This window comes from Cydia strobilella, chromosome 12 (genome assembly GCF_947568885.1).
Source record: "Cydia strobilella chromosome 12, ilCydStro3.1, whole genome shotgun sequence".
Lineage (NCBI taxonomy): Eukaryota > Metazoa > Arthropoda > Insecta > Lepidoptera > Tortricidae > Cydia > Cydia strobilella.
The window spans coordinates 15,949,146-15,964,747 of NC_086052.1; the positions used below are offsets into that span (position 1 = coordinate 15,949,146).

General features: G+C 39.0%; 1 protein-coding gene across 5 annotated transcripts in view; it reads right to left on the bottom strand.

Annotated features, from left to right (window-relative positions):
* LOC134746295 (CCR4-NOT transcription complex subunit 3) overlaps positions 1-15,602 on the bottom strand; it is a 35,290-nt gene that overhangs the window by 2,879 nt on the left and 16,809 nt on the right. For 3 of the 5 annotated variants that reach the window (XM_063680665.1, XM_063680666.1, XM_063680669.1), the window contains 7 exons: positions 14,973-15,116; positions 5,309-5,388; positions 4,230-4,348; positions 3,421-3,532; positions 2,300-2,386; positions 1,421-1,546; positions 198-407 (listed from right to left, as the gene is read on the bottom strand). In XM_063680665.1, the coding sequence (XP_063536735.1) occupies positions 198-407; positions 1,421-1,546; positions 2,300-2,386; positions 3,421-3,532; positions 4,230-4,348; positions 5,309-5,388; positions 14,973-15,116 (878 nt within the window). The remainder of the gene's footprint in view (positions 1-197; positions 408-1,420; positions 1,547-2,299; positions 2,387-3,420; positions 3,533-4,229; positions 4,349-5,308; positions 5,389-14,972; positions 15,117-15,602) is intronic. The other 2 variants (XM_063680667.1, XM_063680668.1) reach the window with 2 other exon arrangements.

Consider the following 15,602-nt stretch of genomic DNA (forward strand, 5'->3'; position numbering starts at 1 on the left):
GCAATTACATAGAGTAGGTACTTTTCTTTATAGAAATATTTAAAAATATATATGTATATACATCAAATCATACAAATATGTAGCTCTTTCAGAAAACATATCAAATTCTTAGAAATGGAAAAGAAAATAAAATCTGCTTCTTCATTTGTTTCTGACAGTCGCCAGGAGTGGCACAGACATGTTGTACATGTAGATACCTGCTCGTACTCCTCGTTGATGAGCTTGGGCTCCTCGTGCCGCTGGAACCACATCATGTACTTGGTGTGGAAGCGCCAGCTCTGCTTCTTGAGCGCCTTGGCGGCCAGGTACTGCGCCTTGCTGCCCTCCATGTAGTAGAACACGAAGAATAAAGTCTCTGTCGATAATCGCTGGAAGAATTCCACGCTGTCTGAATGGGGGACTACCACCTGAAATGTTAAAACATGAATCTAGTATAACTGGATCGGTCGTGAGGGGCGGGGAGAAATGACCGAACGGTATCCCGTCCCGTCTTATGTATCTTTCAGTAGGAGTAGCAGAGAAAGCGCTGTTATTGTTTGTCCTTGTCACAGTCTCACATTTTTTATATTCCCCACCGTAAATTTAGTATGGTTTATGGTGGGCTACAAATCTTCACGACCAATCATATTGTCGCATTGCGTATGTTTTGTCCCTCACGGGCGCACGCGTAAAGCTGATCTATGTAATGCTAGGTCTATGTGTCAAAATAAGGGTTTAGTTTCGAAGAATTTCAGAATCTTAAGTCCAAATTTGGTAGAGCTTGGCGGCGATTGCTTTGGCAGAACTATTCTTTGATAAAGCGATAAGGCCTGTGAAAATTTCCGTGTATTTTTTAAGGTCGAAAGCCAGTTATTTACTACGCGCGTCCACCGACGTGCGGTTAAATGTGTCGTTTCGCCAGATCGTGCGAAAAAAGTATTCGATTGAAAACGATAAAATACATCAATGGGGGAGGAAGCTTTTGCATCAAAGTAGAAGATAATGAACTAAAATAGATATTATACACCAAAGAAAAAGTGACCATCGGTGGCCGAGGCGGGAATCGAACCTTACGCGGTAAACGTCCTGAATCGCAGGGTGGCTGCGTTGTACAGGCGATCATGTGGAGGGGCCTTAGTGCACGCTGCTCACATGAGACATCACTCGTGAGCCCGACGCCACGTTGCACGCCCCGCCCCCCGCGTCCCGCCCCGCCCCCCCCGCCCCCCACGCCCCGCGCCCCGCCGAGCGAGCGTCCACTCAGGCCTTACACTAAGAGTCGGTTGCACCAAACTGTTTGTCATCGTTAAAGAGTTCGCTAAATTTTATTGTACGGACAGTTTCATAGTAAACCGCCGCGGCGCGCCGGTTGATCAGTCTGTCAACTGCGGATGGTGCAACAAGCCCTAGGTGTTAACTCTGGCTAAAATTAAACACCCACCTGGTTGTAGTACTGTGGAGTCTGGCAGATGTTGCGGGGCAGGTAATGTCGTGCTCTTTCCGAGTCGCTGGGGTGCGGCATGTGGTAGAACGACGACTCCATCATCTGGAACTGTAGCTGGTGGTCCTGGAATTACACAGAAAAGAATTTCATTTAATTAAGTGGGATTTTACAATCTCTTTTGAATCGTCAGAAGTACATTTTACAACTAAATATACATTGTCCTAGAAAAGATTTCTTCACTCTCTTAACACTAGATCTAGTTATTGCTATTTTGTGATTATTTCTAGCACTGTGCATTTTCTGAAAGGTTTCAGAAATGTATTTAATAAACGTCTGCATTCGAAATTGTGCTTATTATTTGATATAGGACTCGTGGTGCTGCCCACAGTGCCCACAGTCCCCACAGTGCGTGGGGCCGCAACACGTCCCGCCGGTCCCGCGCTGCGACTGGCCAAGGCTCGGAAGTCACTCGATGTCATGAGTGCAAACATTTAGACCATCCTTCCGACAGAGGACATTAACTCACCTAGTGAGGCAATATTCATAAGTAAACTTATCGTGTTTTAGTAATTTACTGCGGGGCGTTGGCGTTACGTTGCGAGAACACACACACATAAATAAAAATATTGCTGGATACATTCAGTATTAAAATAGGCTACTTCAGCAGCCTGAAAGCTCACGTTAGTCGCTCCTACTAGCTTATACAAATGTAGTCGCAGCGGTCGTAACCTTACTTTAGGACTAATATGGTCTCTTTATCGTCTGTAACGTAATGCCTGTCACGTTCTAACACGAATAAGAGGATAATAACGCGACCATGCTACCGCCGCAGGACAGGATGATTTGAGTGGATAGAGATGTGTACTGTGTAGTTACCGAGTTGAGAGGTAGCGGGCCGAGTGGCGCGACCCCGAGTAGCGGCGGGATGTGCGCCTGCGCCAGCGCCGCGCCTCGCCGCACGGTCTGCAATACAACATTCAACATTGGTCGATGTGATGACACACAGACATGATCCAGACAAATGGCTCAAAAATATGTGAACACGACTTTATTGTCTAAGGTGTAAGAGCGTACACATATTTTTGAAACTTTAGGAATGTAGATATATTTATGCCCTTGACTGTACTATGAAATTAGGGGATACTATAGGGAGCGTGCATGAAATGTAGGGGGCAGCAACAGGAGCCCCCAGTTTATTGGCGCGAAATGTAAATGTCAAGCCAAGTTAATAATTTACGCCACAAGATGGCAGAACCTACAACGCGCAAGGTAGCGCGCGTGAACTGTGAGGGGCAGCACCTGTTTTAACGTGAAATGTCAATGTCAAGTTTATGTTTCCGATTACATTCACTACTTGAGAGCCAAACGAGCGATCATAGGCTCAAACCCTATTTAAATGAGTGTGCGTGTCAAATCGATGTGCCACGATGTCACAACTCCGTCTTAACGACGTAATATCCTTATTTTCTTCGTCTATGGTATATTATATAAACATTACCTATACTACTTATATATCACAAATTTAATATATACGCTAGATGACGCAAATATCACGATTTGTATTGAAACCAAGCGTGCCGACTTTTTCATACAAAATTTACGCATAATAATTTTAAACTTGCTTACCTGTGATAGGTAATATGTTTTTGCCTTTGGGTGCTCGCAATTTTTGGGCTGTTGCAGGTAATTATCACGCAACGAGACATTTGTTAAGTTTTCACGAACGTCCGGCTGCAACAACTGACGCGCGTGGACTGTCAAGAGCGACGGTCAACCCCGAGAATTTCTCGGGGTTCGGACACGCGAAGTAGACGCATTTGCGTCATCTATGATATATCTGTGGCCTATATTTATATTTCTTGCAATGTATTTGTCACAAATTGACCTACGTTTCGGATTTTTTGGTACTCCAGCGAACTGTAAAAGTGTATACTGTGTTTGATTGATTTCCATTAATAAAGTGGGTGTATAGGATAGCAGCTAGTGAGAGGCCTTACTTGTCCTTGTGTGGTTAGCCCCGCACGCTGGACGGCCTCCTGCGCCATGCTCTTGAGCGACGCGGTGCCGCCCGCGCCCGCCAGTAGCGGCGTGGTCGCCTCTCCTCGCCCACTGGAAATAAATAAATAAATATAGGACATTCTTACACAGATTGACTAAGTCCCACAGTAAGCTCAAGAAGGCTTGTGTTGTGGGTACTTAGACAATGATATATATAATATACAAATACATAAATACATAGAAAACACCCAAGACTCAGGAACAAATATCTGTGCTCATCACACAAATAAATGCCCTTACCGGGATTCGAACCCAGGACCATCGGCTTCACAGGCAGGGTCACTACCCACTAGGCCAGACCGGTCGTCAAATATAAACAGTTATTAAACTTTTAGACGCCAATGGCCAATATATACGCACCGTAGGTTCAACGCCAAAGACCAATTAATCGGCCATAGACCACAGAGCAACATAGACCTACATGCATATGCATAAAGTTCAATTTCAGTTTTGACACTTCGGTGATGTGGCGTCTGGATGACGGCTTTTGTGTTTGACACGGCTTCGAAAAGGTTAAACAAATTTTCGCAAGAATCGGTTCAGAAATGCGACCTATAAAGGTTCACCTCGCCTCTTTCAGCCAGACAGCCGAATAGACACTCGAAAACATTTGTTTGTACCTAAGACGCTTCGCGCTCGCTCGGTCATTGTTGAGATTATGTAACGTGTTAGTAGTTCGGGTAAACGTCATCAACCTCATGAGATGAGGAGACTTTAGAGATAACTACCGAGACAGTAAATAACTTACTTATTGACTGTGTGTTGCGGCGTGTGTGGATGGTGGTGGAGGGGGCCGTTGACTGTGAGAGGGGACACGGCGGGTTCCGTGGGAACACTGGGCGCTGGTGCGATGGAACTCTTTGACGTCTGTAAAATAATATAAAAATGTTAAAAATACTGAGTTTCAATTGTATCGTCTCATCTCTAGCTTTGTCCTGGGTATTTTTCCACGGCTCAATTGGAAAAACTGGGGTTTGTTTGACAATGTAATGCAAAGAATTGGCGCAAACACTACTTGAAACGAAATCGACTGCCGTTTGGCGTTCCAACCCAGACCAGGGAACCCAGCCATATTGGAATTAGTTTGGTTTTAGTTCGATATCTGACGATCGATGACGATGCTGATTGATGAGGGTTGATGGCATTCTAAGCATAATTTAACAGTTAGAAATGGTTTAGCACCCATTCTTAGATCCCGCTACATTGATTGCGTGGTAACAGTTTTCTACAAACTACAAAACTACTGCTTGGAAAAATGCGGCTCAGACAGTGACTCAAAATTCACGTACGCAGGATATATGATTACAAGATTTACAAGTATTAAAACCAAGAACAACAATTTCCATTCCACTTTCTTGAAAGAAAAACAAGTAAAGAATGGTTTTTGGTTCCTGAAGAGTATTTTGGGAAGAGCTTTTTAACCGACTTCAAGATTTCAAAAGGAGGAGGTTCTCAGTTGGGATGTATGTTTTTTTAGGGTTCCGTACCCAAAGGGAAAACGGGACCCTATTACTAAGACTCCGCTGTCCGTCCGTCCGTCTGTCTGTCTGTTACCAGGCTGTATCTCATGAACCGTGATAGCTAGACAGATGAAATTTTCACAGATGATGTATTTCTGTTGCCGCTATAACAACAAATACTAAAAACAGAATAAAATAAATATTTAAGTGGGGCTCCCATACAACAAACGTGATTTTTTGCCATTTTTGCGTAATGGTACGGGAGTCCGACTCGCACTTGACCGGTTTTTTTTTTCAGACTCCTTTTATATGGTGGCAATGTGTGTGTAAGAGAAGGTAGTGTAGTGTAGTGAGTGAGTGTACTGACCGGCGGCGGCGGCGCGGGCGCGGGCTGCGCGGGGTGCGCGGGGTGCGGCGCGGCGGGGAGGGGGCCGTTCTCCACTATTTCTGCAACACACGCACACACGTCACATCAAATATACTAATCTAAACACTTCATACCGTAAAACCACCCAACTATATTCCAATACTACAACTATGGTCACAGAATAAATAATAGTACTAGGTATAGAAGATTCACTCTCTAACAAAACGCGTCTATTACGACTAATATGACCGCTAGGTGGCGCAAGCGCGAACAGGCGTCCGTTGCGTACCGGTGCGCGGATTGCCCACCATAGCAATTGATTGCATAGTGATTGCACTATGGCTAGACCCCAGAATTGGGGGCGGCCGCATGTACTTGTAGCGGCGCGACGAAATCGCGGAGTGAGTCCCGCCTGCTATGGTTTACAATTTCAACACTCAATTAAGTACCAATACCAATGTTATTTTTAGTATTTTCTGGGTCTTTTCCGCCATTTAGTCTAAGGCTTACATAATGTATTAGGTTTCAAGTAAATAAAGATTTATTATTGTTATTTATGAAACTATGTTGCTTCAGAACTAAGAAATTCAAATAATAGTCACCCCTAAACCAAGGTTATTCGAGTTGGTTCTGTACCATAGTTGAGATTTTGGACCACAGTTTTGGCTTTACGGTACCAATTACTACTGGTCTTTTCTTCAAGCGTTCTAAACAAGATTGCACCGCGACATAACCAAGCGCGCGAGATAGACTACCCACCCGTCGTTATAATCCTTTATACGTATGCCACTTACGTCATTTTTGAGTTGAAGGTATTTCGATTTTATTTTAATTTAACAAATTCCAAATTTAATTGACGTAAATTGTCCGACGGTTCCTGCCACTTCGTGGGCTTACTGTGTTAAATAGAAAGAGGCGAGTAGTATATGTCGCGCGCGAGAAACAGAAACTTTAGCCGTGTACTCGTGTAAGGTCGCAGTTGATGCCTGACACGCGAAAACGATTTAAGGGTCCCCGGCAAGCTCGGTTCTCCATACAAACGTAGTTTCGCTCTCATTCTAAAACGACTAGCTAGATTGCTCTGAAACTTTGTACTTACAATAGGATAAGGTATATCTATGTCTGTAATTATTTTATGTAGCTTCAGACACCATAGTTAAAAAAATACTGCTAATTTAAGTTTTTCATACAAAACTTGTTCTTGCTCTATTTCGTTTGTAACTGGAGCTATATAAACTAATTTAAGTGCTAGATATACCTCATGTCATTGTATGTGCAAAGTTTCATTACAATCCAACACGAAGTTTTAAAATGAGAGCGGAACTACGTTTGTATGAAAAGGTGCAATTCGGCCGAGCATGCCGTGAACTCTTTACCTAGTAACGGTTTATTTGTACGATCTAATTTTATAAAACATGTGTATGACGAATCGATGTAGATTATTTCGTGATGTTTATACGAATGCGATTTGTCATACACGCGTTCGATATAACTGCGGAACCGATTACACATAGGTGCTGGAAAACCATATCCAGCACGCTCGACTGATTGATTTTAGTACACCAGTGTCGTACTAAATTTGATTATAGCCATTAAAGCTCAAAAATAATTTTGCGTTTAAAATTCCAGAATCTTCTTTCATTTTTTAATTAAGAGGCCGTAGTCGATTTTGGAGCAAAAATTTAAAATTGACAGATTTAGTCGTTGAAATTATACACGTTTTGTTACGTAATGTCTAAATAACAAGTATTGGTTTCTATTAGCACGTCTTCTCATCTTGCCTTTTAATAATGAGGTCGCGAGCGTGCGTCACCGGTAAAATATGAAAAGAAGGGGCAGTTTTTAAAAATTCATCAAAAATGTATGGTGGTAAATTATATAAATTGATGTATTAGAATAGTTTCAGCAAATGTTGTAGATTGTTTAAGTATCAAAATTAAGTTGAAATTAAGTCTATTTTCAGAGAAATTATCATTTGTTTTGAAGTAATTTCTGGAGAAAATTGATTTTTTTCTAAGTTTCATTTACACTACTTCAAAGTCATAATAATAAAAATGTAGTCTGATAAACGTCAAGTACAGGATATGTGTAATACAAAATTACCATGTTTAGCCGTCCAAACTTTACGAAATTTACAAATAAGAGCGACAAAATCAGTGCTTTACGCGCGTTTACCTAAACGTCCATCAGAAAAACAAACATTACTAATTTAGTGAGTCTGATTTAAAAAAATTGATCTGATAAAAGGTAAGATAAGAAGACGTGCTAATAGAAACCAGTACTTGTTATTTCAAGTAGGTAACAAATGGTGTACAATTTCACCGACTAAATCTATCAATTTTACATTTTTGCGACTAAAATCGACACCGGCCTCTTAAGAGTGCCCGGAAGCTCGGCCGAATCGCACCTTCCCATACAAACGTAGTTCCGCTCTCATGTTAAAACTGCGTGTTGGATTGTAATGAAACTTTGCACATACAATGACATGAGGTATATCTAGGTCTCAAATTAGTTTATATAGCTCCAGTTTATGAAACAAACGAAATAGAGCAAAAACAAGTTTTGTATGAAAAACTTAAATTCGCTGTATTTTTTTTACTATGGTATCTGAAGCTACATAAACAATTACAGACATAGATATATACCTTATCCTATTGTAAGTACAAAGTTTCAGAACAATCTAGCTAGTCGTTTAAAAATGAGAGCGGAACTACGTTTGTATGGAAAACCGAGCTTGCCGGAGACCCTTAAAACCATACAAAGCAGGATTTTAATAAAAATTAACTCATACAAGTAGATATGGTGGAACTTACGAACATTATCCGAAATCTATCTATAGTTTAATTTTGAACACAGCTTTAAGGAGTATCACATTTCCATTCTTACTAATAAAGAAATGCAGGTAGAGAGCAAAGAAGATGTATGGCCCATTTGCTCATCAAAATACAGAAAAAAAAGTGTGTGCGTGTAATATTTACGCGCGATTGAAGTAAAACTTCTTAGAACGATGACGTTTATCGCTATGTTGGCACTTTGAAGTGTGTCCTATTGTGCGTGTGTCACTACTGAGCGTTACTTCCGTCAGAAAAAAAATCTGAGTTACCCTCTATAGCTGCGCCTAAAGAAGTTTTACTTCAAAAATGTAACCCTTGGTCTTCTGACCTCTTCTTCCATATACCTAGTTGAAATTATGTGAAATCAACAAACTTAAGCAAGCATCACAACATTCTTTACCGCTGAACAAATATTTATTGAGTACAAGAGTGACAAAATCAAAGAAAAGATCGTACAGATATGTTAAAAAGTCTAAGTTAATCTCAGGTAATTTCAACCACACAAAAACCTATTGACTAATGCTTATATTAGTAGGTCTATTCACTTAAGTATGCAACAAAAAATGGGTGATTGCATCATAAATTACTTAACATCTACTAAAACGTTTTTTAAAAACACTATGAATATGCATGCATTCCTAAAAAGTAAAATGTATTCAACTATTAAAAACCTACGTACAGTTCAAGTTCGGTCAAGACGGGTTCTTATTATCAATAAAGTGTACGTGGGAATAAACCGCGTCTTTACATTAAAACTTCTGTGTTCTTAATTAAAGTACCTGATAATACCTGTATGCAAAGATAGATATAACTCCGTAATAGATGGATACAGTCTAAGGAAAAAACGTGCCTCGAAAATCAAGAAAATTTGATTCTCGTTCAGAGGGCGCTACTAGTTTTGGCCTACTGTCGTATAGATGGCGTTGACGGTTTCCTTTGTTATTTAACAATTTTAACGCATATCAGTAAAAGAACATGGGTCAAAATCATAAAAATAATTAATGCAAATAAAAAAAATCATTTATCTATATACATTTTATCTTATTTTAATAAATCTTCATTTTTAGTTTGAAAGTGTGTCGACAGATGGCAGTGAATTTACTGGGGTTACAAAATTTACTGTGACAGTACCGCTCTAGTATAAGTTACTCTATGCCTGTTGTATGTATTATTTATTTAGGAGAAATCGCAGTCAATTGTTTATTTCCCAAAGGCAAATCGCAATGTCTAAAAGTAGACCTTATATTATTGAAATAAGGCTAACAGTACACAGAACCAATAAAATTATTTTATGAAATATTTTGTGATTTGTGTTTTTTCAGTAGTTATCTATTTCAGTTTATAATACACAGTACAATTTAACTAGCAATTCAGTTTTACGACTTCTAACCTCACATGCATCTTTCATAAAGCACGTGTTGTTTACAAGTAGGTTGCCATGGCAACCCACACAACATAGCGGTCTGACATGTTTATAAACTTGCTATTGAAATTGCACCCTTATGAAAAACATTTAAAGTTTAGACTTAAACGTAACGGAAAAAAGTATGACAAGCAGGCATCGATATCGCAACGTCCTACTTCGTTATAATTAGATATCTATCGATAAACTGAAGAATTTAATACAGTCGCTAAGACAAGTGACTCATTACTTGATTGACGGCATAATGTGTGCTATACTTATTGTCGTGTATTTGTGACGTTTTCAATCAAAAGGTACCACATTGTCGCTTGTCGATAAGGTTGATTTCTAATTGAAGCTATATGGAAATAGCGCCTTACTGACAAGCGACAATAAGTACCCTTTTGGTTGAAAATGGCACATTTACTTACGTTGGGCGGTTTACTAAAAGTCAATGCACTTGTTTACATCTAGATTTGGAGCGCAGTGAGTGATTTAAGATTGGGTTTAATATAATTAACGTTATAGTGTCATAAACTTATGTTTATTGGACATCAAAAAACATTTGCACTTGGAGGATTATGTGTCACCAGGTCACCACAATCGCTCTCGTTTTCATAGCACTAGAGACTAAATAAAATCTATCATTATTATTCATAATAACTTCATGATATTCAATATATTTTGTCTATGATTCTACTTCTAATGCTAACATTTACCAATTCAAAAATTAAAAACAAAACTTTGTTCCTGATTCCGTTCCGTTTTTAGCTATTCCTCAAGTCCATATGTCGTCACAAAACATCGTCACTTCTATAATGGGCAGTTGTACGCACTTCTATAATGGGCAGTTGTACGTAAATAAAAGCAATAATGTCCTTTGTCTTCCATGTGAATGCGGATAACTCGCGAACAAATAATTTACACGACTATTGATTACTACACGGCTACGCGTATAGCTTCTAAACAATCACAAACACAATTACATAACGAGCAACTTTGCGTAGAAACTATTAAAACACACACCGAAAAAAACTAAATACGCAACACATCGAAAACATACCACATATCCGCGCAACACCGTCAAAAACTCATGCACACACGAAACTTATTTACCGTCGTCCATATTATTAATCTATCCGGTATTTAGGCGGGAAAACATGTTTTTATTTTTTCTTTTATTTTTTATTTTTTTCTAATTAGATGCTGGCCGGTTGGAGGATGGATGGCGACTGTTTGCGCTCGGTGGCGCTGGCTTGTGGCCAACATCGCTCGGAGAACGCTAGGATTGGCGCGCGGCCAATGGCGGACGGTGTAATATTGTAATTTGTAATGTGTAATGTGGCGGAGTTGCCATTCAAGCGGCGATAACGTTGCTTATTTGTAAACAAAGCTGATAACGCTCGCTGGATAACTATAGATGTTTGATAGCGTGAGTATGAATCACGTACACTATTCATAAATCGCTACACCTACCTAATTGGATTTTTATCTTGGACTTGTTGTTCTAACCTTAGTTTTGTAAAATATCGTAATTTTTTTCAAATATTTGTAAAGGAATCGATCGAATTTCACAATGAAAGTTTTCTTTGTTTCCTATTTTTTTGTTTTAATTATCGAGGACTTCCGACTCTTTAGAAACTTTCCGCAACATCTGTATTCTAAAATAAAATGTACTTGTAACGTATCCGGTTAAGTTAGAACCGTATCGTGTACTGTAACGTCATACTTCCTCCGTAAATAACTCTAGGCACATAGGGCAATCGATACCGCTGTTATTATAACCTTGGGAATGACAACTTCTCGATATAACTAGTTTGCGGATACCTGCATACAACGTGCGCGTTTTTTACTTATTCAAACGTCAAGGCATATAAAAACTACTGCTTTAACTAGAAACATATACCCATCTAGGGAACAAATCAAATCATTTTTATGAAATATTTTGATTTGTGTTTTTTAAGTAGTCACACTACTATATATAAATTATAAACTGCAATAGATATCATACACTAAAGAAAAAATGACCAAGTCCACCGATGGCCGAGGCGGGAATCGAACCCGCGTCTTCAGCTTACGCGGCTAACGTGCTGACCTCTAGCCGCCGCCGCCGACTTGTGGCCGGGTGGTCTAGTTATTTTTTAAAGCTAAGAAGCCGACATTTGACATGATAACGTTTAATAACTTATCTATAAATTCAACTATACTATATAATACAGATTTCTGTAAGTTATTAAGGTAGCTGCCATGTGCGTCTCGTTGCTGACAAAGTGGACCTTTATTGTGGAATGCTAATTAATCTTGCTAAACACTTGATGATCTCTTCTTTTCTTGCTGTTGTTGTCTGTACATGTTCGTACTTGTGTTGTGATCGTCACGAATAAATGTCTTTTATCTTTTTATCTTATCTTTTTAATCTTTCGGACAATTTTCTGTTACATATTGATTAATTTAAATCTCTGTTTTCGTGCATTTCAATTACAAAACTCCCGTGAGACATGAAATGTAACACGGTAAAATCTCTTCGTGAACACGACGAGCAACTTTTGACTAAGAAAACGTGTATACAACATAAAACTAAAAAGTATGTCTACGCATGCTTTGCTGAAAATATTGAACTAAAATATCAAAGTATAAATAAACCATGAATCGTGCATAAAAAACCGACCCAACTACTTGTTTGAAACTAATAATTACGCATAGCCAACAAAAAATCTGTGCTTCTAGACATGAAGTCCTCTTTTCAAGCGGGAGAGTAGAGGATATGTCTTTAAATTACTAAATGAGGGCTAATATTTATGATTAATTTTGATGCAATATCGCTTCAATTTCTAATCTTATTAACGTATCGAGGGAATGAACATGGCCGTATTGCACAATAAAATACAAGCTAACTATTTGTGGTTTTGTATGTAAAATCACTAATTGTATTAGCTTGTACTTTAGCTTGTATTTTATTATGCGATAGGCCACAGGGGGCTTAGACAAAGTGAAAATCATTGATAGAAAACGCCAATCAAAATTTAAATAAGCATTGAAATAGTCACGTGACTTTTAACGTTGATTCTCAACGAGCCTTTACGATTTGTACTAGTTACATTTATTTTGGAGCTTAGATACAGTAATGCTCTTTCTATATTATATAATCAACTTAATTCCTTCAACAAGGAGGAGTTTTGGCCGAAGAGTGTCGAGTTCCGGCGGTTCCGCGGCCGGCTCGCTGACGCTGCGGGGTTGCGAACCGCATCACAGCCATAATTGTGTGTTTTTAGTTTTAAGATATATTTTATAATAATATGTATGCTAGTTTTAAGGTATTTATCTATGGGCCAATAACCATTGGTAAATTATGAAATGAAATAAAAAATACTTATACATATAACATTTAAAACTTTCGCGTTTTGAACACATATTAAATCACATTAACAATCGGGTCTATCGCGAATTTATTTTGTTACCTTTATAAATTCACGATAGACCCGATTGTAAATGTAATACTTATACATATATTTCACTAGAACTTGAATTAGGACCATAGTTGTAAGTTGTGGACTAAAGTTATACCTAATTTTACGGTACATTATTCAATTTTCGATCAACGTTTTCTATTAACGAACCAACCAATACAGACTCAGAATATTACGAGGTTTTAAGAGTAATAGCAGAAAATATCTCAAATTGTAAATATAAGATATTTTTTAGCTCTCATTTAGTAGTCTGCAATATCTGACAGGGCAAAGCACTGAAATTGAGCTTTTAAGTCAATTCGCGGTCACCACACAAACCACACATAGGCGCTTTCGTATATACCTAGTCGGCTCATAAGTTCTGTCATATACATAGTATCAAATAAAATCAAAAGTTTAAGTTTATTCCGTATAATTTGTACAGCGTTTGAAAGCTTATAAACTAGAGAATCTAAATGTATAACATTTATTCAAAATGACCGCCATAATTATCTACACAGGCTTGAAGTCTTCGTGGCCAGTCGTCAATGGATTCACGCACCACTTTCATGTCGATATTGGCCACTGCCGTAGCAAGAGATTTTTTCAGCGAGTCTAGATTTGCATGAGGTTTTGAGCACACCTTTTCCTCTAAATACTGCCATATTTTATAGTCTAAAGGATTAAGATCTGGGCTAGAGGAGGGCCAATCTTCATGCCGTATAAAGTCGATTTTATTGGAGGCGAGCCAGGCTTGTGTAGACTTTGCCTTATGGGCTGGAGCAGAGTCCTGCTGGAAAACCCAATGCTGGTTTAGAAACATCGTATGGGATAGTGGTTTCACAATATTAGTCAACACCGTGTCTTGGTACACTTTGGCACTAGTTTTTACTCCTTTCTCACAAAAATGCATACTAGTGACGCCCGCATAAGAAACTCCCAGCCAAACCATCACAGATGAAGGGTGATGACCTCTTTGAATACGGGGAATGCTATTAGACGCTTCTTTACTATTGCGAGCGTACACTCTATCATTTTGTTTATTACAGTTTTCTTCTATGTCAAAAATTTTCTCGTCCGAAAACAGTATACAACGGTGCTTATTTTTAGCGTACTTCTTCAATAAAGCTTTAGATCTTTTAAGCCTTAAAGCTTTAAGCCGACCATTGAGAAGATGGCCAGTTTTTCGTTTATAAGCACGAAGTCTCAGGTCTTGATTAAGCACTCTTTTCACCGTGTTTTTGCTCAAACCCATCTGGAGGGCCATAACTTTTTGTTTCCTAGCGGGATTTCTGGCAATGCGTGCCCTAATTGCTTGTACAACCGCTGGAGTCCTAGCTGTACGCGGACGACCGCTTCTTTTCTTGTCATTTAAACTAGAGACCTCACTGTATCTTTCTATGGTACGATACACAAATCTTAGAGAGAATTTTAAATTTTCAAGTAGCTTAAAAATTTTAGTCGGCGAGTGACGACAACGATATAGTGCAATTATTGCGGTACGGCTATCTTTAAGCGTCCACTCCATGTTGAAGAAAACAGAAAATTGCAAAATTATACTACTCAAATATTTAATAAAGATTCGAAATTCAAATGCAGAACGGTTTTTGGTTTAGGAGTTCCAAATTTAAATTTTAAAGGCCAGTGACAGAACTTATGAGCCGACTAGGTAATACTACTTTACGAGTAGCATTATCAGAACGCGTCAACGCGATCGCACTTGCGTAAACGTTTACGTCATGTAAATTAAAAATGGCTTGAAATAGCAATTCAATAGCGCCGTCCGCAAAGTAAATGTAAAGTTGCACCTACGTGTGGTCGGCTCGAGCTGTGCCACCAAGTCATAGCTTTGTCAGGAGGAAAACGCACGAAATTCAAAATACGTATTGGAGATACATTTATCAAATGTGATTTTGCATGGTTGCATTGCAAGATATCTTGCATCGCCCTGTCGGATAATGTAGCACAGTGGTGGCACTCACTGGCGCTGTAGACGCGCGGCTCGGGCGCGGGCGCGGGCGCAGGCGCGGGCGCCGGGGCGGGCGCCGGCGCATGCGCAGGCGCAGGCGCATGCGCGGGCGCAGGCGAGGGAGCCTCCGCGGGCAAGTACTCCGCCAGCGCCAAGGCTGACATACATACATACATATGCTAGTTTTATATCACTTTAGTAACATTAGTTCGAAAGCCTTATACGATCGATTAGCATGTGGAGAGTAGAAAGCGGAAAGTTATAATAAAACATTAGGCGCCATTTGAATTTTATCTCCGATTGCAATATTGTAAATAGAGTATTAAAATGTTAGTTTATAAGCCTTATTTATTAGATAGGTACGATTGATAAGTAAATGCATAAAGCGAAAAATTATAATAGGTATAGATTTATAGAATATTGGGGGCACTTTAATTTTGTGATGTATTATTTTAACTGATTGATCATTAAAAGATCCATGAAATTTTCATGGATGGTAAAATTATATGTTTTTTTATCAATTTAATCATAATATAGATCATATATAGATCATATATAGTCCTAAACAATAATGTATATTTTGTTCTTCACATTTTCAGTAGGTACGGTCTATTACAATTTTCCACTTTCTATGAAGGACATT